This window comes from Amia ocellicauda, chromosome 13 (assembly GCF_036373705.1).
Source record: "Amia ocellicauda isolate fAmiCal2 chromosome 13, fAmiCal2.hap1, whole genome shotgun sequence".
NCBI lineage: Eukaryota > Metazoa > Chordata > Actinopteri > Amiiformes > Amiidae > Amia > Amia ocellicauda.
Window position 1 is genome coordinate 27,695,178 of NC_089862.1, and position 22,920 is coordinate 27,718,097.

Genomic DNA, 22,920 nt, shown 5'->3' on the forward strand with positions numbered 1-22,920 from the left:
AGGCCAAATTAAAAATCTGGTAAAACAAATAAATACATAATTTTTAATAGCTGCAGGTAGTTTTGTAATGGTAAGTTGGTAATCTTGTTTGAAATGACGGAACAAGTATGTGATTTTTGCAATGCTTCTGTGAAACTTTTGGGGATCTTCTCATAGACTGCACAAAATGTATTTGAAAGACTGCATCTGCAGCAAGTTAAGAGTACAATGCAATAATGGAGAAGAAACCAATGAGCAGTTGTGGATGTCATATAATTGGAATTGTTTCCTATACCAATACATCATTGTTAGAAATGTGTATATACAGTAAACCTTAGATACAGTAGACATTGCTTAAGTGTATATTGTATTATTCATAATGGACGCCTTTTATTTATTTTTGCTACTGCTGTTTTGTTTTCTTTGATCTAATTTGGGCAGAGCAGGGAATTTATTATGCTACTCATTAGGATGCAGTCTCTAGTCAGGAGTGTATGAAAGGTCATTCTGTCCATTCGTCAGGCAGTGGCTTATGCAAAGCATGGCAATGAAGGAAGCATGAACTAGTTTATTGCAATATTTATTAAATGTATTGCTTCTTCTGAAATAAAAGTGCTTTCCATTACCATTATGTTTTAACATACGCTTCACAGTTTATGTCAGATCCTCAGCAAAACAGAAATGTTAATATTACAAAATACTGGAAAATGGCCTATATACTGATATTTATGCAAACATGTACCATATATCTTTGAACGTGTGTATCATGCATGTGTAAGCATTAGTGCAGATACAATTTGGCCTTTGAATTGGGAATTAACATTGATCCAAATTAAATACTGTATTCTGTCTGTAACACTCATCTCCATTTTCTGTAGTTTTATGTACAAGCTGCAAAATTGCATATTTTATTATTTATTTATTAGCAGATTTACCGTTTTCACAAGAAACATTTCAAAGCATTACAAAGTATAGTGATACAATCAGTACACAATACAATAAGCATAAATCCTAGTACAATACAGCTAACAAGTGCAGAATAATACAGTTAAGCCATAGGTATAGCTAAAGGAAGAGGTAGGCATAAAATTAAATAAATGGACACAATAGTTACAGTAAGTAGGAGCATAAAGTAGCATAGTTTAATACGAAAGTACATGAGAGCAAGAGTGCTGGGCAGCCAAAGAGCTTGGCCAGCTGTATTATAGGTACAGTCTGAACAGATATGTCTTGAAGTAATTGCAAGAAGCTGGTCAGGGACTGAAGTACTGACCTCAGTGCAAAGGGCGGTCCACCATTTAGGGTCCACCAAGTGTGGAAAAGAAATATGCTGGAGAGTGGAGTGGAGAGCGATACAGTGAGTCTTCTGGTGCAGGAAGACTGGAGTGCTGCAGAGGGAGTGTGTAAGGAGGGATGAGAGTCTGTAGGTTGCTAAGGTGCAGTCTGGTCTACACAATGATATGTATGAGCCAACTAATAATAATAATGTTAGCTTCCTCTTTGATTTGATGTGGGAAAGACTAGTTTATTTTTCAGTTAACCTGTTTCTGCTTCTTCTACTTCTACTATCAGTTTTCTCAGACGGAAAAAAAAATATTTGTTTTGTTTGTTTTTGTTTTCAAACTGGATATTTAACTCTTATCTCCCTTCTTAGAAAATGTCCAGAAACATACTCCCTTTTTCAGAAGGGACATTTATCTCAGTGATTGGTACTTGTTCATGCCTCGGGTATATTAGTTATGTGAGTTGCCACTAGAAACTATGCACCTACTGCTTATCAGCCTTGAAAATGTCATTGCTGTTTACTTTATTGCAGATCTCTGTAAAATCAAACCTTTTAATGAAAACATACATTACATAATGCAGTCTTTTTGTATCAAATGTTTAAGAAGAAGCATCAAACATTCACAGTAAAGGTAAATAATGTAACGGGCAATGCTACTGTTTTGCTAATGACCTCCAATGAAAAAGCCAGAGGGAAGGATGAAAGTTAGAACACCTTTTAAGGCATAAGAAAAGTAATGGAAAATAAAAATTGTGTGCTTGCAGCATCTTTAATAATAAGAAATAGAAGAATATAATATTTTTGTTGAGGATAGTAATACCTTAGCAAAAGGTTCAGTAAAGGTCTGTTCAAGTAAATGTCAAACTCCTTTTAAAGCAGCACCTTCAGGAAGTGCATGAGAATGAAAGCATTAGTTGTGAACTAAAGCTCATAATAAGTTTGATTCGTCACAATCATGACAAAGTAAATACTGTATTATTTTCAGATCTTCAAATACCATTTTTTTGTTATTAGAACAACTTCATTTTTCTAAACACTGTTTTTATTACTGCTTTTAGGGTTTTGAAGTTAGGACTTTCAAGTTTATCTCTGTGGATTACAGGCATTGGTGAAAGTGCAGTTCACATAAAATACTAGTGATACATCCCAAAGATGTTGGAGTTTCTTTAAGATCCCCAATTTCCTGAACCATTTTCCTGACTGCATATTTCAGTAGTGGTAGTGTAGTAACCATGCAACTTTAATTTCTTTATGATGGATGCTACAGTTGAAATTGTAATGCTCATCTCATTATGATGTTGTATAGTTGTAACATGACTTATGGAAGTCAATTACATTTTCCCTGAGATCTTCAGAGAATTCTGAGTTTCTCCATTATGATAAATGGTATTGACTAGGTTTCCTTCTGTAGGAACCCTCCTTTTATACCCAGGGGCAGTGATTGTTACTTACAGAAGCTTTTATAAACCTCATATCACTACCAGATGACCACAAAATAGTGAAGGATCGACAGTGATGGCAGTTCAAAAATGCCTAGTTACTTAAAGGAAATCGATAAGAATGTGTACACCACAGAAAAAAAAGAAGTATGGGGGGGATTTCCCATGTCAAAACTAAACCAGCCATCAACTTTAATATAAATACAGTTTCAAAACATTATTAGGTCAAGTGTGAGAAAAAAATATATTGCAATACCTGTCATTGCGATTAATAAGTAAATAATCTTCTCCTTCTATTTCTTCTTCCTGTGCTCTGTTATGCAATGATCTGTTTAACACCACTTTGTCAGTTATATTTTTTACTATTCACTTTTGAAACATGTTTTACTTGTCATGATGATACTGAATGTGAACCTGAACCATTTATTTTCAAATATTTGGTTAGCCTATATTTTCTTGCTTTTCAAATAACAAAAAACTTTCCGGATACTGAGCACATCTGCAGAATTTGGTGATGTTTTATTATTAATCAACCTTGGTCTTGAATTCATAATATGAAAAAGTGTCTGGGTCACCAGAAAATATTCAAAATAAATGCTGTTGTTATTTAAATAAAGTTTTATATAATAGGCATTTATTTTTCTGGAAAATAAGATATAAATGTAGCAGTAATGACTAATAATAATATTATATATGTACAGTATATATATATATATATATATATATATATATATATATATATATATATATATATATATGTGTGTGTATATGTTACATAAACACAGAAGCTATTAATCTACCCAGACAGCATTTGTCAGGAATTGCCTCAAGCAAAATAATCTTGTTATTTGATGTCAATAGGCAGTAAGAGAAAGAGAGAGAAAGTTAAATGTATTTCAAAGATGTAGACTTGAGCTCTCCTTAAAATAACCTCCACAACGAATTATGGTTAGCTACTATGATTTACTTCTACATGATCCCATAAAATAATTGTATTTAATAGGTGTTATTTGAATAATTCATATATGTATTAATATTTTTATGATGAGATTAGTCTACCAAATAAAATATTATTGTTGTTTAATGTAATATGGATTAATAAAAAATGTTGCCTCTTGGGAATGATGATAAATCAGAACTAATATTTATTTATTTTCCTAACAAGGCCGTATCCTTTAATGCATTCACATTAAAATAATGCTTACAAAGAAGTTGAAATCGCTTATACAACATTATTCCTATATTAATACCCTCATGATGAAAACATATTAAGTCTAAAATTGAGGGTCACAACAAGAGTTATATGCATAGGGCAGAAAACCACTACATGTTTATTTTCTGTGGTAGCACCATTGTAATACCAAGTACAATTTATGTGTCATCTTATTTCAAAATGCATAGTAGTTTAACATGTAAATGTGCTTGGTTGGTGATGTGAGCCATGCACAATTGAAGTTGCAAGTATACACACTTTGAAACAATGTTATTTGGTGAGTTGTTTTGTTTAATAAACACTGTTCATTAAACTTTAATTATTTATCAATTATTTATTTGTTGAACACTGACTCAGTCTAAAGGAAACTGTAAGGATTCCATTTAATTGAACCTAAGTGTAAACTTAGATCTTCATAGGAGTTGTAGTCCAGAGTTTACAAATAATAATAATAAAGTTAATAAATAATAATAATAATAATAATAATAATAATAATAATAATAATAATAATAATAATACACTGGATTTTTTCAAAAGATCTTAAAGGTATAACCCAGAAATGAAATCACAGATATACATAAAATAACTTTTGATGACAATATTTTAATATAGATATGAATATACATATGGATATATGGATATATGGATAGTAATATGTGGCATTTTCACTGGTAAAATGTAGTGATCAGAGGTGAAAAGTGAAAAACAGGTAATTCTATGTAATATGACAAAACATTATTAAAAATTAGTTTAATGTAAAGCTTTAATTTTTATAGAACAATATATGCTGATGTTTTTGTATTCAGTATATGTGTACAACATGCTGAAATAAAATTGGTGATGCAAACAAACCCCCCACAACTGTGTGAGAAGTGGTGGGGTGGGGTGTGTTACGGAGAGTTGCTAATATACTATAGCTTTGAAACATTATTGGTCCCTGCATACCACCAAAACATGCCTCTGGCATGTCAGTGATTAGTAGTTTACCCTGACGGTTTATGTTGAATGTTTTTATTATTATTATTATTATTATTATTATTATTATTATTATTATTATTATTATTTTTATTATTAAAAACCTTTTCTTTATTCCCTTTAGGATTTATTAAGTGCCAGTTGCCATAACGACGCCTTGGCAGGGCTTCACAGATAACCATAATGGGTCTCCTGGCACAGCTCGGACTCCTCCTGTGGAAAAACTTCATTCTCAGAAAGAGACAAAAGGTATTTATCTGCTTGTCTTTCTGAAATTGTGAACTAAAGGTTAAAGTATAAATATATTCGGAACATTTATTAGAGAAAACACATTGCTGTTTACAATGGACAAAGGGCACTTTACCTGAGGCAGGTTAATACCAGTACAGCGGTCTTGATATTGGACAGCCTTGAAAGTAGACTATTCTCTAGACAGTAAGTATTGCAAAGAAATGTCACTTTCAATTGCTTAAGATATCAAACAAATGTTTTCTTTCCCAAACAAATTTAAACTGTAACAAATTCAAACAAGGCTCAGGATATACTGTTAGAAAAAAAAAAAAAAAAGCAAACAAAAAAAAACATGTTGAAGGCTGTGGACTAGTCTAACAGCATTACATAGTGCAAGACATCTTTCTTTTTAGTTACATGAAAGTATCAAAACTGCTCTAACACTTCAAGCCTTGTTTTCAAAGCTGCTATTCCATTTGGGTACATGTGGGATGTATATATATCTTAGTAGGCTATATATTGTAGCAATCTTGAACTGTGTGCATGGAGGGACTGCAGCATGTTGTGTCTGTCTGTCAGTTGTGTGTGTTGGGGGTGGGGCAGATTGATTATTATCGGGAATTATTGTAGTTTCCGGGGTCGAAGGTTAACCCTGTGTGGGAACAGAGGGAGTGCCATGATTGGGGGAGCCGGTCACAGGGGGCAAGGAGATATACAGGGGTGCCGTGGTTCCCACCACAGAGACGTAGTGTAGTGAGATACTGAGAATTTGTTGCTCCTTAAAAGTTGCCTGAATTTTTGTTTTTGTCAGTCGTGAATAAAATAGCAAAAAGCCTGACATGCTACTATATATATATATATATATATATATATATATATATACACACAGAAATAGATAGAAAAAACCAAATACCTCCTGCCTATGTCAATTTGTTAAATATATCCCTTTGAGGATGAACACATGCTGAGAAAAATCCAACCACTAGGAACTTTAGAAAGACTCGGCACCAAGAATATCCCCTAAGGAAAATAAAAGATGAGTTGGGAACTTGAGCTTGGGTGTGGGGGTTTGACAGTAACCTTTAAAATATTACACAAAGACTAAGTACATGAGAAAAATAACATTCCTTCATAACTTGCTTGCATAAAAAAATCATAAAACAGCATATACCTTTACCAGTGTGCTGCAACACCAGTTTATTAGATTCTCTAATACATAGCACTACTCACTACATTTTTATCACACCTTTACTGTTTGAATAAATTTGATGTAAAGCCCTGCAAAAATCTGAATGTTAGAATGTACATAAGTTAGAATGACTGGCAGCATGGGCTTTGAGTCTGAAACCTCAAGGTTAATTAGGCCAGTACAATATATGTCAACCCATGTGTTATTAGGTAATTATAAAATATCTTGTAACAATTAGGAGTGGTTATGGCTATTCTGTAATATTCTAGAAGTACCAACATTTCACAGTTATAAATAAATACTGAAAATGAAAACAAAGCCAGAGAATTCCAAAGTACCCATGTTCAAATCTGCAAACAAATCTATATGTAAGAAACTGTATAATTGTGGATGTACATCTGTGTAGAGTTAAGGCAATAATGGACTCTTAATGTACATTGTAATTATGCAGAGGTACCGTAAGTTGATAGCAGAGAAAACTGAAATGTAATATATATATATATATATATATATATATATATATATATATATATATATACATACATACATACACATACACATACACATACACACACACACACACATACCGTTCAAAAGTTTGGCGTCACTTTTCCATGAAAACATACATTAAATGAATTTGAATAGGAAATATAACAAATGAATAGGAAATATAGTCTTTGACAGGGTTAGAAATAATGATTTTTAATTGAAATAATAATTGTGTCCTTCAGATTTTGCTTTCGTCAAAGAATCCTCCATTTGCAGCAATTACAGCCTTGCAGACCTTTGGCAGTCTAGTTGTCAATTTGTTGAGGTAATCTGAAGAGATTTCACCCCATTTTTTCCTGAAGCACCTCCCACAAGTTGGATTGGCTTGATGGGCACTTCTTACGTACCATATGGTCAAGCTGCTCCCACAACAGCTCAATAGGGTTGAGATCCGGTGACTGTGCTCTCTACTCCATTATAGACAGAATACCAGCTGACTGCTTCTTCCCTAAATAGTTCTTGCACAGTTTGGAGCTGTGCTTTGGGTCATTGTCCTGTTGTAGGAGGAAATTGGCTACAATCAAGCGCCATCCACCAGATATGGCATGGTGTTGCAAAATGGAGTGATAGCCTTCCTTCTTCAAGATCCCTCTTACCCTGTACAAACCTCCTACTTTACCACCACCAAAGCACCCCCAGACCATCACATTGCCTCCACCATGCTTGACAGATGGCGTCAAGCACTCCTCCAGCATCTTTTCATTTGGTCTGTGTCTCACGAATGTTCTTCTTTGTGTTCCAAACACCTCAGACTTAGATTTGTCTGTCCAAACTCAACATTTTTTTCCAATCTTGCTCTGTCCAGTGTCTGTGTTCTTTTGCCCATCTTAATCTTTTCTTTTTATTGGCCAGTCTGAGATATGGCTTTTTCTTTGTAACTCTGCCTAGAAGGCCAGCATCCCGGAGTCGCCTCTTCACTGTTGACGTTGAGACTGGTGTTTTGCGGGTACTATTTAATGAAGCTGCCAGTTGAGGACCTGTGAGGCGTCTGTTTCTCAAACTAGACACTCTAATGTATTTGTCCTCTTGCTAAGTTGTGCACCGGGGCCTCCCACTCCTCTTTCTATTCTGGTTAGAGCCAGTTTGCGCTGTTCTGTGAAGGGAGTAGTACACAGCGTTGTACGAGACCTTCAGTTTCCTGGCAAGTTCTCGCATGGAATAGCCTTAATTTCTCAGAACAAGAATAGACTGATGAGTTTCAGAAGAAAGTTCTTTGTTTCTGGCCATTTTGATCCTGTAATCGAACCCACAATTGCTGATGCACCAGATACTCAACTAGTCTAAAGAAGGCCAGTTTTATTGCTTCTTTAATCAGCACAATAGTTTTCAGCTGTGCTAACAGAATTGCAAAAGGGTTTTCTAATGATCAATTAGCCTTTTAAAATGATAAACTTGGATTAGCAAACACAACGTGCGATTGGAACACAGGACTGATGGTTGCTGATAATGGGCCTCTGTACTCCTATGTAGATATTCCATTACAAATCAGCCGTTTCCAGCTACAATAGTCATTTAAAACATTAACAATGTCTACACTGTATTTCTGATCAATTTAATGTTATTTTAATGGACATAAAAGTTGCTTTTCTTTTGAAAACAATGACATTTCTAATTGCCCCCAAACTTGTGACCACCTGCCTAATATTGTGTAGGTCCCCCGTTTGCCGCCAAAACAGCCCTGACCCGTGGACTCCACTAGACCTCTGAAGGTGTGCTGTGGTATCTGGCACCAAGACATTAGCAGCAGATCCTTTAAGTCCTGTAAGTTGTGAGGTGGGGCCTCCATGGATCGGACTTGTTAGTCCAGGACATCCCACAGATGCTCGATTGGACTGAGATCTGGGGAATTTGGAGGCCAATTCAACACCTTGAACTCGTGATTCATCAGACCAGGCCACCTTCTGCCATTGCTCCGTGGTACAGTTCTGATGCTCTTGTGCCCATTGTAGGTGCTTTCAGCAGTGGACAGGGGTCAGCATGGGCACCCTGACTGGTCTGCGGCTACACAGCCCCATACGCAACAAACTGCGATGCACTGTGTGATCTGACACCTTTCTATCAGAACCAGCATTCATTTTTTCAGCAATTTGAGCTACAGTAGCTCGTCTGTTGGATCGGACCACACGGGCCAGCCTTCGCTCCCCACATGCAACAATGTGCCTTCGCCGGTTCACTGTTTTTCCTTCCTTGGACCACTTTTGATAGGTACTGACCACTGTAGACCGGGAACACCCCACAAGAGCTGCAGTTTTGGAGATGCTCTGACCCAGTCGTCCAGCCATCACAATTTAGCCCTTGTCAAAGTCGCTCAGATCCTTATACTTGCCCATTTTTCCTGCTTCTAACACATCAACTTTTAGGACAAAATGTTCACTTGCTGCCTAATATATCCCACCCACTGACAGGTGCCATGATAACGAGATTATCAATGTTATTCACTTCACCTGTCAGTGGTCATAACATTATGGCTGATCGGTGTATATATATATACACACACATATACTTATATATATATATTGTTTGCTGTGTGTCTGAATTTGATTAGCTTGATGTTTAGAGAGGGATCTGTTCCACTATGTAGTTAGGCTCAACATGGAGCTGGGGTCTGGTTTTTGTTTTCATACACTATAGCACTAATAATAAACCTGTACGTCGTGTACTATATCCCCTGTTCCTGAGTCTATTTCCTGAGGTCTCGCCTATTACAGAGCCCGTCTCTCTCTCTCTCTCTCTCTCTCTCTCTCTCTCTCTCTCTCTATATATATATATATATATATATATATATATATATATATATATATATATATCTTCATTTGTCTACACATCCTACACACCAACTTCCAATTGGAAAAAATATACCAGACATTTGTAGACAAAGAATTGAAAATAAAAACTGAAATACCTTGGTTGGATAAGTGTCTACCCCCCTTGTAATAGCAATCCTATATTACCTCAGGTGTAAGCAATCTCCTTCAAAATCACACACCAAGTTAAGTGGCCTCCACCTGTGTTGACTGTAGTGATTCACATGATTTCAGGATACATTCAGCAGTCCCTGTAGGTTCCCTCTGCTAGGCAGTGCATTTCAAAGCTAAGACTCAACCATGAACACCAAGGAGCTTTCAAAAAGAACTCCAGAAGAAAGCAGTTGAAAGGCACAGATCAGAGGATGGGTATTCAAAATATATATCAGATGCCTTGAATGTCACTAGGGGCATGGTCAAGACTATTATTAAGAAGTGGAAGGTGTATGGCACCACCAAGACCCTGTCTAGACCCTTTCTACACTAAACTTCAAGAGTTCAAGGGGTGGAGACATTCTATAGGCATTTTACACACACACACACACATATATATATATATATATATATATATATATACAGTGAGGGAAAAAAGTATTTGATCCCCTGCTGATTTTGTACGTTTGCCCACTGACAAAGGAATGATGAGTCTATAATTTTAATGGTAGGTGTATTTTAACAGTGAGAGACAGAATAACTACAAAAAAATCCGGAAAAATGCATTTCAAAAAAGTTATAAATTGATTTGCATGTTAATAAGGGAAATAAGTATTTGATCCCCTATCAATCAGCAAGATTTCTGGCTCCCAGTTGTCTTTTAAACAGGTAACGAGCTGAGATTAGGACCACTCTCTTAAAGGGAGTGCTCCTAATCTCAGCTCGTTACCTGTATAAAAGACATCTGTCCACAGAGGCAATCAATCAATCAGATTCCAAACTCTCCACCATGGCCAAGACCAAAGAGCTGTCCAAGGATGTCAGGGACAAGACTGTAGACCTACACAAGGCTGGAATGGGCTACAAAACCATCGCCAAGAAGCTTGGTGAGAAGGTGACAACAGTTGGTGCGATTATTCGCAAATGGAAGAAACACAAAATAACTGTCAGTCTCCCTCGGTCTGGGGCTCCATGCAAGATCTCACCTCGTGGAGTTTCAATGATCATGAGAACGGTGAGGAATCAGCCCAGAACTACACGGGAGGATCTTGTTAATGATCTCAAGGCAGCTGGGACCATAGTCACCAAGAAAACAATTGGTAACACACTACGCCGTGAAGGACTGAAATCCTGCAGCACCCGCAAGGTCCCCCTGCTCAAGAAAGCACATGTACAGGCCTGTCTGAAGTTAGCCAATGAACATCTGAATGATTCAGAGGAGAACTGGGTGAAAGTGTTGTGGTCAGATGAGACCAAAATCAAGCTCTTTGGCATCAACTCAACTCATGTTTGGAGGAGGAGGAATGACCCCAAGAACACCATCCCCACCGTCAAACATGGAGGTGGAAACATTATGCTTTGGGGGTGTTTTTCTGCTAAGGGGACAGGACAACTGCACCGCATCAAAGGGACGATGGACGGGGCCATGTACCATCAAATCTTGGGTGAGAACCTCCTTCCCTCAGCCAGGGCATTGAAAATGGGTCGTGGATGGGTATTCCAGCATGACAATGACCCAAAACACACAGCCAAGGCAACAAAGGAGTGGCTCAAGAAGAAGCACATTAAGGTCCTGGAGTGGCCTAGCCAGTCTCCAGACCTTAATCCCATAGAAAATCTGTGGAGGGAGCTGAAGGTTCGAGTTGCCAAACGTCAGCCTCGAAACCTTAATGACTTGGAGAGGATCTGCAAAGAGGAGTGGGACAAAATCCCTCCTGAGATGTGTGCAAACCTGGTGGCCAACTACAAGAAACGTCTGACCTCTGTGATTGCCAACAAGGGTTTTGCCACCAAGTACTAAGTCGAAGGGGTCAAATACTTATTTCCCTCATTAACATACAAATCAATGTATAACTTTTTTGAAATGTGTTTTTCTGGATTTTTTTGTAGTTATTCTGTCTCTCACTGTTAAAATACACCTACCATTAAAATTATAGACTGATCATTTATTTGTCAGTGGGCAAACGTACAAAATCAGCAGGGGATCAAATACTTTTTTCCCTCACTGTACATATACAATAGTGTGCTGGGTGTGGGACAGGTGTGTCCAGGAATCTGGGTTGAAAGTCACAGACATGGCTCTCTGGAGGTAAAGCTGTACTCTGTGCCAGCCTTCCGGCGGTATTAGAAAAAGTGTATATAAATTTACCTTTGTGGATCACCCCACGCAGGGCATTCCAGTATTTATGAATCTCTCTCTCTCTCTCTCTCTATATATATATATATATATATATATATATATATATATAATGTGTGTGGGTGTGTATATATATATGTAATGAAATACCTTCAGCTTTAAAATGTGTATTTTAAACCTACTGAACCAAGGTATGTAAATGAGGTCAGGTGAGTCTGACACTCTTTCGCAAATTGTGGAGTAAGACTGTGAAAAGTTTATGGTTAGCATTATGACAGTGGTTTAGAGGGGATAGGAGAAATAAAGGTCAAAGTAATGTTCTGTGGCTTACAGACTGCTGAAAGGTAAGAGATGACCCAGTGAGAAAAGTCACCTGTCTTCCATCCTCTGCTCTCTTTTCTCTGGTGTTTTGGGAGAAAAATGCTTGAGATTGACAGATAATATACTGTAGTTGGAACTGAAGGAGACAGAATAATAAATAGGAGGAGTGTCTATAAAAATGAATACACCCTGATTACTAGCTGACTAAGCTGACTCAATAACATAAGCATCAGAGAGCAAGAGCTTTGGGCATACAAGAGAGCAAGTGAGGCGTGTTGTCTGCTGCATTCAACCTTTCATAACCCTGCTGGAGGTTATATTGACATGGGCTTGAGACATTTGACTAACCCCTCTTCCAGCAAAAACATACCCAAGACATTAAGGAGGGGTTCAGGATTGGTGCATTGCCTCAAGCCCAGGATTTGAAAGACATTGATTTTATATCTTGTTTCTAAAAATTACAGAAGTGAAATTAAAACAATATACATTACTTTTCAATGCAGCTTTTGCCAACTAGTAGAGAGGTTAGAGATTAAATAACTATGTTGAAAAGTTAATATGTGTCAATTGCTCCACTGGATTTTTTAAAAATCTAAAGTTAGATGAAGACCAGTTGCTTCATATTACATATTATATATAAATATATTTATATACTCTATATGACACAGTTTAGATATAGACTTCTCTGTATTTATCTTCTTTACACAATTTTTTTCAGTACATCTGCAAGCCCAGAACATATGCTGGGTTCACACTTGATTTCCTTTTCTGGTCTAATAATGTTTACTTTTTTAACCAGACAGCTGGTTGTCAAGTATTTAGTTGGAGGTTCTTATCTTTAGAAATGCCAGTGAGTTTTGCTTTTCTATGTCTTACTTTCTGATTTATTACTATAGATAGTCTTTCAAATTTCTTAAGTTTGATGCTATGTTGTTATCTTTTCTGGAATGTGTGATCATATGTACACATATTCTGTATAATGCAAACATAAAAATTAACATTATTAGTAATATAACTATTCATATGATTATAAAGCACGAATTTGCCTGAGGTTTGTTTTGTGATGCTTCTGTTATAGACATATCTACTCTAGACATGAAACAGAAACTCAACTTTTAATTAATATGAACATTATAAGGAGTGAAGTACATAGTAAAGTTATACCTAATTAAACATGTATTTTGTATGACACAAGTCTTAACTATAGCACAGGAAGGAGGTCGATTTGTAATTCTATTATTTAAACATGGCCTCTGTCTCACAAAGGCAGAGGTTGTGAAAGCTACTATTAAACTGAATTAATTCAGAGCGTGTCTAAAAGCAGTGGTTCTCAACCCTGGTCCTGTAAGACCCCCTACCCTGCTGGTTTTTGTTCCACCAGAGCTCTCAATTACTTAATTGAACCTTAATGGAACTAATAATTTGCTTACATTTTACTATGAAAAAATTGTGTAACTGATAAAAGTTGGATGTTTAAGAAAATAAGTTACATATACAGTTTTATACTTAACGTTGAACCTCTACTGTTTAAAATAATTAAAAGGCTCTGATTTCAGAAAGTATTAGTTCAATTAAGGGTTCAATTAAGTAACTGAGATCTCGGTTGGAACAACAACCAGCAGGGTAGGGGTTCTCCAGGACCAGGGTTGAGAACCACTGGTCTAAAGAGTGCCATGCAATGCAGAGTACAGTTCCCAAATGACTCCTTAATTCCAAGATGTGACTAGACAGATTTTCAATATGGAATATAAGAAATATCAATATTTGTATGCATTATTTTGTCAGACATGCATACAGTGCTAATAGTATTTGACAAATGCACCATGGCATGTATCTTGCTGGAACAGCTCACTGTGCTGATTTAACACACACACACACACACACACACACACACACACACACACACACACACATAAAAGCAATTTTCAAAGTTGAACTCGCCATACTGTGCAATAATCAATTTGTCATGGTTTTATCACAAAAGGTAAAATAGGGGTAGTGAATCAATCAAAGGAGGAAGGCTAGCATCTCATTATCTTTCAATCAGAAGTTCATATCAAACGCAATGTACAGGTGGGTCTTTTAAACGTGCATTTATAAAACAATACAACATATTTTCAAGTGTTTTAGCATCAGAGAAAAACTACATTTTAAAAAAAGTAAATATGAATGGATTTGAAACCGAAATTGATCTGGCAACACTGCCATAGTCGGGCTGCTGTTGACCCGACGTCATGCCAAATGTGACGTTATCCCAGAAAGCGTGCTTCACGTGCGCAGCGTAGTGGCTAATCGTTTGTTTTACTGTTTTGTCATGGTACTGATTGAGCTAGCAATCCGTGAGTATAAATGTTTCATGAAGTTAGCATTACAACACGATGGATAGTAGTATTGAAAAGTGCACACCAGACCCACAACAATTCATACAGAGAGCATAATGATAATAGGAAAAAACAAAGCTTTCCGCATTGCCATTAACAGGAAACTCGTTGCTAACCATGACACGTCCTTTAGCTGAAACCCACAATACATCGATCAGTTATCTTACACTTTTATAATGCGCTAATTTAAGGCTATATACGATTTTCTCAGTTGCATTTACACGTGAAATATGAGTCTACACGTTGAAATGGGAGCGTTTCCCCCCTGTTGACTGGAGTATTTGGGATTTAACCTGTCCTTTTCTGTGGGAGTATTTTTTGGGCCACAAACTAATCGCTGCAAACGTGCATGGGTGGAGATAGAGGTATGTTTAATAATGATGTTAGACGAATTAATTGAATCATTATAAAACAAACTTGTCAGTGCCCGTTATATTGTGGCAAACATTTTTGCCCTTCGATGGCGGTCTGCTTGAAACAGCCCTACAAGACTGATCCACACAGTGACAGCTGGCTTTTGAGGGCAAGGCATATATAGACTTACTTCACAAAGCTCCACAGGAACCATCAAGGAAGGAAATTAAATGCCAAGCCATTAAACTAAAATGGAGCACTTTCACCGCTTGATTCTTTTCCATAAAAACTGGTTATGTACCAGAAAATATATTTTAATCCTTCTGACACTACAATAATAAATGTGTACTTTTTATCTTTCAGATCAGATTGCTAGTTGAGCTAGTATGGCCCCTCTTCCTATTTTTCATTCTTGTCTGGGTTCGATCAACTAATCAACCTGTCAACCAAGACCAGTGTAAGTATGAAAAAGTGTATAATTAATCAATTTTGTGTATGTGTACTTCAGCAACAAAGAAAGAAACATTGCATTTTATTGTTTGTGTCTATGTACTTATTGTTTTATTAGGTTAACTTGTCATTTTAATTCACAAAAGAATAGCAATACAAGGCAACCAACCTAATAACACAAATATTGGAAACTCAGAAAATAACCAGAACACACACACAAGCAGACAAGAAGTGACACAAGCAAATATTCATATATTCAGCTTCTATGTCAAAGTCCAACAAACAAAAGAATATGTGATTGAGTTACATTAATTCAGTTTAGAAAGACATTGTCGTTTTCATTTTGGAGAGAGAAACATTCGGCAGTTACTGTCTGAATTCTTGGTTCAAAGTGTTCACATGAGGGTAACAAGTCCTTTTCAAAAGTAAATCAGTAATGGGTTTGTGTCACCGTTATCAGTAAGACAGCCCTGGCAGCATAGCCTCATGCCTATAAAAAGTTGACCCAGCTGTAACTATGGGATCAAAGAGGCTCTATTGGAGAGCCACGTCCAGCTGCTGTAGATATGATATGAGAAATCAATACAGTGGATGCTCATGTATATCGTGACTAAATTGGTCAGGATCTGACAGAATGATGATCGCCCTTTTATGTGAAATAAAGTTAATAGTAAAAGTTAATCACAGGCACATCCAACTTACTTAGTAGGTGCAGGGTACAAAAAAATCCATATAAAGTAAAAAGAAAGAAATACCTGCACACTTACCACAGCTCCAATGCACAGATAAAATGTATTCATGTAACCCATGCTTCACAGGTTTTTAGCATCAGGATATGATGATGAAGATCTCTTGTAGATCGAAATGTTGTTTTTGTGAAATAAAGTTGAAATGCTGTTTTAATTGTTGTTTTCTCATTATCATACACATAGTGTTCCGTGTTTTGGGTTTTTATTTAGGAAACGACAAAACAAAAAACAAAACAAACACTAGAACTCGGTGAAAAGCTGTGCAAAGAAAATATCGGGTTTAATAAGGTGAACAAAAAAAAGGTTTTACTATAGCCTGCATCAGTGGTTTTGAAATAATCAAATTTAATTTGTTGAATAGAACAATATGTATTGTTATTATTAACTTGATTTGAAATAAATATGCATATCATACATCATACTTCATTGAAATGCAACGGACACTTCATAAAGTTTGAGCATTTAATGTAGGCAGTGTTTCTCAACCCAGGTCCTGACAAACCACTGTCTTTTCTAATGTTCGCTCACCTGTGCTTTCAGCTCTCACTTATTTAAGCAAACCTGTAATTGAACAAATGAAGTGATTAATTAGACATTTCCTGTCATTTTCAGCTCTCATGTGTTGAGAACAGCAGACACAGGGGTTTGCTTGTTGTTTCAAAACCACAAACAAATTCTACAAAAGTTACCAATATACACTTTTTATCCCAAAGCTCATTTTAGCTGAGTTTCTTGTGCCGTTTGCTTTCTACGTGCTGCTTTATTCTGTCAGCGCCAGCCCTGTCCTCAATGCCACAATGCTGACCAACCTCCGTGTGTGAGCCAATCATATAGCGCGATATTAAACGCATGACCTCCAGCAAGCATCTGTGTGAGTGGTACACTACAGTACAGCTTCAATGTGAGAGCAGACAAGATAATGTCTTAATATCAAACAAGCTTGTGAAGTAGTTTTTCATAAAAAAATTATTACCGATAAGAAACTGAAAATAATATTGTGTTTTAAAATGGGTATAAATCAGTAAAATCCAAACTCCTCAAACACAACAATCATGTAATTTATTGGTGAAAATTATTTGTATGTCATAACATATCATGTTTGAATGTATGTTTATTAATTAAACTGATGTATAGTAGTTTGTTTTCAAGTCAATTCAGAATTACTGCTAAAATACAGACTGTTAATGTTGTTTTGTATAGTTTCTACTGTAATTAACATTTATACTACATATGCATTGATTAGATAGTACTAGGTTTCATTTTGCATTTACATCTTTGTGTACTCTTTATTTACATTGGGGGGAAAAAGTATTTGATCCCCTGCTGATTTTGTACATTTGCCCACTGACAAAGAAATGATCAGTCTATAGTTTTAATGGTAGGTGTATTTTAACAGTGAGAGACAGAATAACAACAAAAAAATCCTGAAAAACGCATTTCAAAAAAGTTATAAATTGATTTGCATGTTAATGAGGGAAATAAGTATTTGACCCCTTCGACTTAGTACTTGGTGGCAAAACCCTTGTTGGCAATCACAGAGGTCAGATGTTTCTTGTAGTTGGCCACCAGGTTTGCACACATCTCAGGAGGGATTTTGTCCCACTCCTCTTTGCAGATCCTCTCCAAGTCATTAAGGTTTCGAGGCTGACGTTTGGCAACTCGAACCTTCAGCTCCCTCCACAGATTTTCTATGGGATTAAGGTCTGGAGACTGGCTAGGCCACTCCAAGACCTTAATGTGCTTCTTCTTGAGCCACTCCTTTGTTGCCTTGGCTGTGTGTTTTGGGTCATTGTCATACTGGAATACCCATCCATGACCCATTTTCAATGCCCTGGCTGAGGGAAGGAGGTTCTCGCACAAGATTTGACGGTACATGGCCCCGTCCATCGTCCCTTTGATGCGGTGCAGTTGTCCTGTCCCCTTAGCAGAAAAACACCCCCAAAGCATAATGTTTCCACCTCCATGTTTGACGGTGGGGATGGTGTTCTTGGGGTCATTCCTCCTCCTCCAAACATGGTGAGTTGAGTTGATGCCAAAGAGCTTGATTTTGGTCTCATCTGACCACAACACTTTCATCCAGTTCTCCTCTGAATCATTCAGATGTTCATTGGTAAACTTCAGACGGGCCTGTACATGTGCTTTCTTGAGCAGGGGGACCTTGCGGGCGCTGCAGGATTTCAGTCCTTCACAGCGTAGTGTGTTACCAATTGTTTTCTTGGTGACTGTGGTCCCAGCTGCCTTGAGATCATTAACAAGATCCTCCCGTGTAGTTCTGGGCTGATTCCTCACCGTTCTCATGATCATTGAAACTCCACGAGGTGAGATCTTGCATGGAGCCCCAGACCGAGGGAGACTGACAGTTATTTTGTGTTTCTTCCATTTGCGAATAATCGCACCAACTGTTGTCACCTTCTCACCAAGCTGCTTGGCGATGGTCTTGTAGCCCATTCCAGCCTTGTGTAGATCTACAATCTTGTCCTTGACATCCTTGGACAGCTCTTTGGTCTTGGCCATGGTGGAGAGTTTGGAATCTGATTGATTGATTGCTTCTGTGGACAGGTGTCTTTTATACAGGTAACGAGCTGAGATTGGGAGCACTCCCTTTAAGAGAGTGCTCCTAATCTCAGTTCGTTACCTGTGTAAAAGACACCTGGGAGGCAGAAATCTTGTTGATTGATAGGGGATCAAATACTTATTTCCCTCATTAACATGCAAATCAATGTATAACTTTTTTGAAATGTGTTTTTCTGGATTTTTTTGTTGTTATTCTGTCTCTCACTGTTAAAATACACCTACCATTAAAATTATAGACTGATCATTTTTTTGTCAGTGGGCAAACGTACAAAATCAGTAGGGGATCAAATACTCTTTTCCCTCACTGTACATTTCCAACTTTCCAGCATTTTTGTTTTTCATAGAAAAAAAAATCTGATTTCCGTGGGAACCCTGAATTTCCACGATGGCAAATGAAAGGCATGCTACCATGCTTGGTATCCTCTGTAGCAGTGGTTTTCAAACCGGTCCTGGAGTACCCCCTGCCCTGCTGGTTTTTGTTCCAACCAAGGTCTTAATTGCTTAATTTAATGGTTTATTGCTTTGTTAGATCAAATAAGTATTCAATTAAGCAGTTAAGACCTTGGTTGGAACAAAAACCAGCAGGGCAGGGGGTTCTCTAGGACTGGTTTGAAAACCCTGCTCTGTAGGATGTACAACAAATACACAACAAACCCGTGACACATGAGGATATCAGCTCTACTACTAATAGCGATGTGGTTCCCAAATCAGTCGATAAGGAATCACTGTAGGATGCTGATAATCTTCCACACAACATCAGACCCCCAGCACAGTGATCCCAGAGCTCAACATGAGTCTCGCACATCTGAGAACATATATATGACATGATATGTATTGAAATGACTGTTATACATAGCATTTTGAAGAATATTCAATCTGCAGGTTGGTTTGTATGAAACGTCTCACATAAAGATGCTGCTCTAGCCAGAAAGTATACTCGTCTTTTATGCCAAACTTTTTTTCCTGTTAGCTGTATGTATGCATGTATTTATTAGGCTGCTTTTACTATGAATATTTATTTTACAAATGGTTTTGAATATTTTTGAAATATGATTGTGCAAAACAATTACCCCTAAGTTTTACATGTGAGACTTCTTTATTCACCCCTTTTCAAAATAAACTCAGTTGAAAATGCTAAGTCAGTCAAACAAGAAGGTGGAACAGTTACTGCACACTTCCTCAATACCTAATTTTAACCTTTCAAATTAAACTTGGTAGATGGCAACACAAGCTAATGAATATGGATTGTGAAGATGATTTTTTTTTTGTGTGGGTGTGTGTGTATGTGTGTGTCTCCTATTGCCAGTTACAAGACCCTAAGTGATAAATCAGAGGAGTCTATTCAGTTGTCAGGCCACTGCTAATGTAAAAATTCTTATAACTCTCAAAGGGGCCTTTACAGGCTATGCAGCTAATTATAATTAATTGATAAAGCAGTAATAAATACATACACAATAAATAATACTAATTAACAAAGTAAAATGGAAATGATATCATCCCTTAACTGTTTAAATGCCTGTGACATACACTGAAAGACTTGGGGCTGAAACATTCACATCTCTGCCCTTTAATTTTCATGAGTGAAAAAATAGGGGAGACAAGTATCTCTGAATAGAAAATGGTAGGAGGACATTGCATCAGTAAATGCTTAATAATTAAAAACAAGAGGCTAGAATTGCAGATGCTAAGTGTTTGCTGTTAAACCTGCCATCATTATTTTATATTTCAGGTCATTATCCTAATAAGGCCATGCCCTCTGCTGGTATTCTGCCATGGTTACAAGGAATGGTATGCAACATTAACAACCCGTGTTTAAATCATCCAACTGAAGGAGAAACACCAGGCCAAGTCAACAACTTTAATTCATCAGTGTAAGTGTGCTTTAAAGGCAGAACATTTTATAGAACATTTTAAGTATAGAAATTATATTTAAAGGCTTATTCAGACTAACCCAGCACTGTTTCATACTACATTTTTAATCTCCATGACTACATGTTTTTAAATCTAGGCTTTATGCCCTTGTATTACAAAAACATCACATGATTAAACATAGTTTGTTATTTTTGACCTTCTTTGGTCTTACGAAAACTGGTATGTTTACACAATGTGGGGGATTCACACACATGCAAGATATTTTTTTTACTAAGTTGGTTATTTTGTTTTTGGATTAAAAAATTTATACATATGGTGTTTTAGCTGACGTGTGTACTTACACTATCAATTATACTGTGTATTAGGGAATGTGTATTCATACAATAAATTCTTTATGATTTTAATATTTTTCCACATTGTGGCATCCTCTGCTTATTAGTATGATTATATAAAATCCTTTTGGATATGCACTGGGGAACATTATAAATACATTGGCTTTATTTTAGTATATACACATTTATCGTCCAGAATGCTTAATTCTCTTCAGCTGAAATTAGCACATTTTCCTACCTATATTTCATCTGCTAGGATTCAAAACCTGTTGTCCTCCTTTGTCCTACAAGATTTACCTATACCTTTACCATTATGACAATAAATGCAATTACACTGTTATTACAATGCAGAGGTGGGGATATTCATTCACAACCAAACAATTTATATTTAGGCTTACTGGAGTAATGGTGGAGCTTCAGAGTCTGGTTTCAAACACATCCAGTCTTACCAAATACCAGCGTCTTTCCAGTGATGTGAAAGAGTGGCTTAAAATCCTCCAGAATTCCAATCCTGAAAACGGTACGGTAATTTAACTAGACATTAAAATACTAAGTTTTAAACATGTTTAGTGTTTTGTGGAACGTCCATTACCCAATTTTGCTTTACAACCTGATTTGCAAGAATAAACAAAACTAGATCGATTTCTAACGCATTAGCCTACACCAAAACCTAGACCACACTGACCTTTCCAATAATCCCTAGTTGTTGTCTTCATTCATCAATAGTAGAAAGTGGCTTCTGACTATAAAATAAACTGTGATAGGGTACAGGTTTATGCTTTGAGATGCACAGGTGGGTCACAGTTTTGATTTGGCCCAGCCCAGTGTCGGTGGTATTAGAATGTTTTAAGAATTTTGAAAGTCATCACTTTGAAGCTGTAGCACAGTCCCAATGACATGGTTCATTTCATATTTAATTTACCACTATACCTTTTTCCATTAAGATTTAAGCCTAATAAAGCCTGCCTGCCCAATCTTATTCATAAAAAATAGCATTAAAATTCTAGATTCCCCTTGGACTAAATACATTCCAATGTAGCAGGCTCTTTGCAACAACATTCGGTGGTGTAAAACATAAATCACCTGACACAATCTAAAGGGACTGATTCAGCTGAACAGGAGTATTGGAAAGTTGTTATTTTTTCATACACATCCAAAGTAGATCCCTTTACTGATAACAAAATCCCTCAACCGGTTTACTTCAGAGACCTTGCCACTCCAATTTATTTCCCAGTCACAAATTCCCAGTTAATTGCAAATATTTCCTTTTGTTAGGTCTTGCTTGGTTCCAGCTTTTTTTAAATGCGTTGAAATAAACACTTTTTATTATTATTTAATTTATTTGTGAACTGCATTTCTTTCCCTGTGTGTTTGTGTAAACAAGGTCACTGTCTGGCGGCCTTGCTGTGCTATGGTACTGTGCCATAGTGCAACCCTGATACCCAGAGGAACAGTCTGATAAGAACCAGTTTTTTCCAGCAATGTGGGCTTGATACATCCAATAAGCCCCCCTTATATTAAACATTACATATTTGGTGCATGTGAGGCATATGAGGCAACTCGCCGGTCTGTGGTGGTGGCCAGGGGTGGGCCGAGACGTGGCTTACTGGTGTCAACAATGCCTCACATGTGCCAAATGCCTACATATAGGTTTGGACCACTGACATGCCCTGCGAAACCAACAGTGTGTTTGCAGGTGAATGACATGCTGGTCCTTGGAGACCTTGTCATCCCTGGGCACATCCTCAAAGGCCTGGTGGCTGCACCTTGGTGGCGTGGACAGTTAGCAATGGACAATACACCTGTCGCCCTGGCACACAGACTGCTAATAATTTTACTCCGGATTGCAAACTTAGGCACTTCCAATCACACTGCAGTCTCTGTATCCCAACTGCAGTGCCCGAACCACGCACTGCAGTGAATAGATGGTCTG

At 37.1% G+C, this 22,920-nt stretch overlaps 1 protein-coding gene across 1 annotated transcript in view; it reads left to right on the forward strand.

Moving 5' to 3' along the window:
* The window catches only part of LOC136766688 (phospholipid-transporting ATPase ABCA1), a 287,811-nt gene that overhangs the window by 8,900 nt on the left and 255,991 nt on the right, over window positions 1-22,920 (forward strand). Inside the window, exons 2-5 of the mRNA XM_066720398.1 lie at window positions 5,016-5,140; window positions 15,374-15,467; window positions 20,513-20,654; window positions 21,380-21,507. Coding sequence (XP_066576495.1) covers window positions 5,075-5,140; window positions 15,374-15,467; window positions 20,513-20,654; window positions 21,380-21,507 — 430 coding nt within the window. The 5' untranslated portion in view covers window positions 5,016-5,074. The remainder of the gene's footprint in view (window positions 1-5,015; window positions 5,141-15,373; window positions 15,468-20,512; window positions 20,655-21,379; window positions 21,508-22,920) is intronic.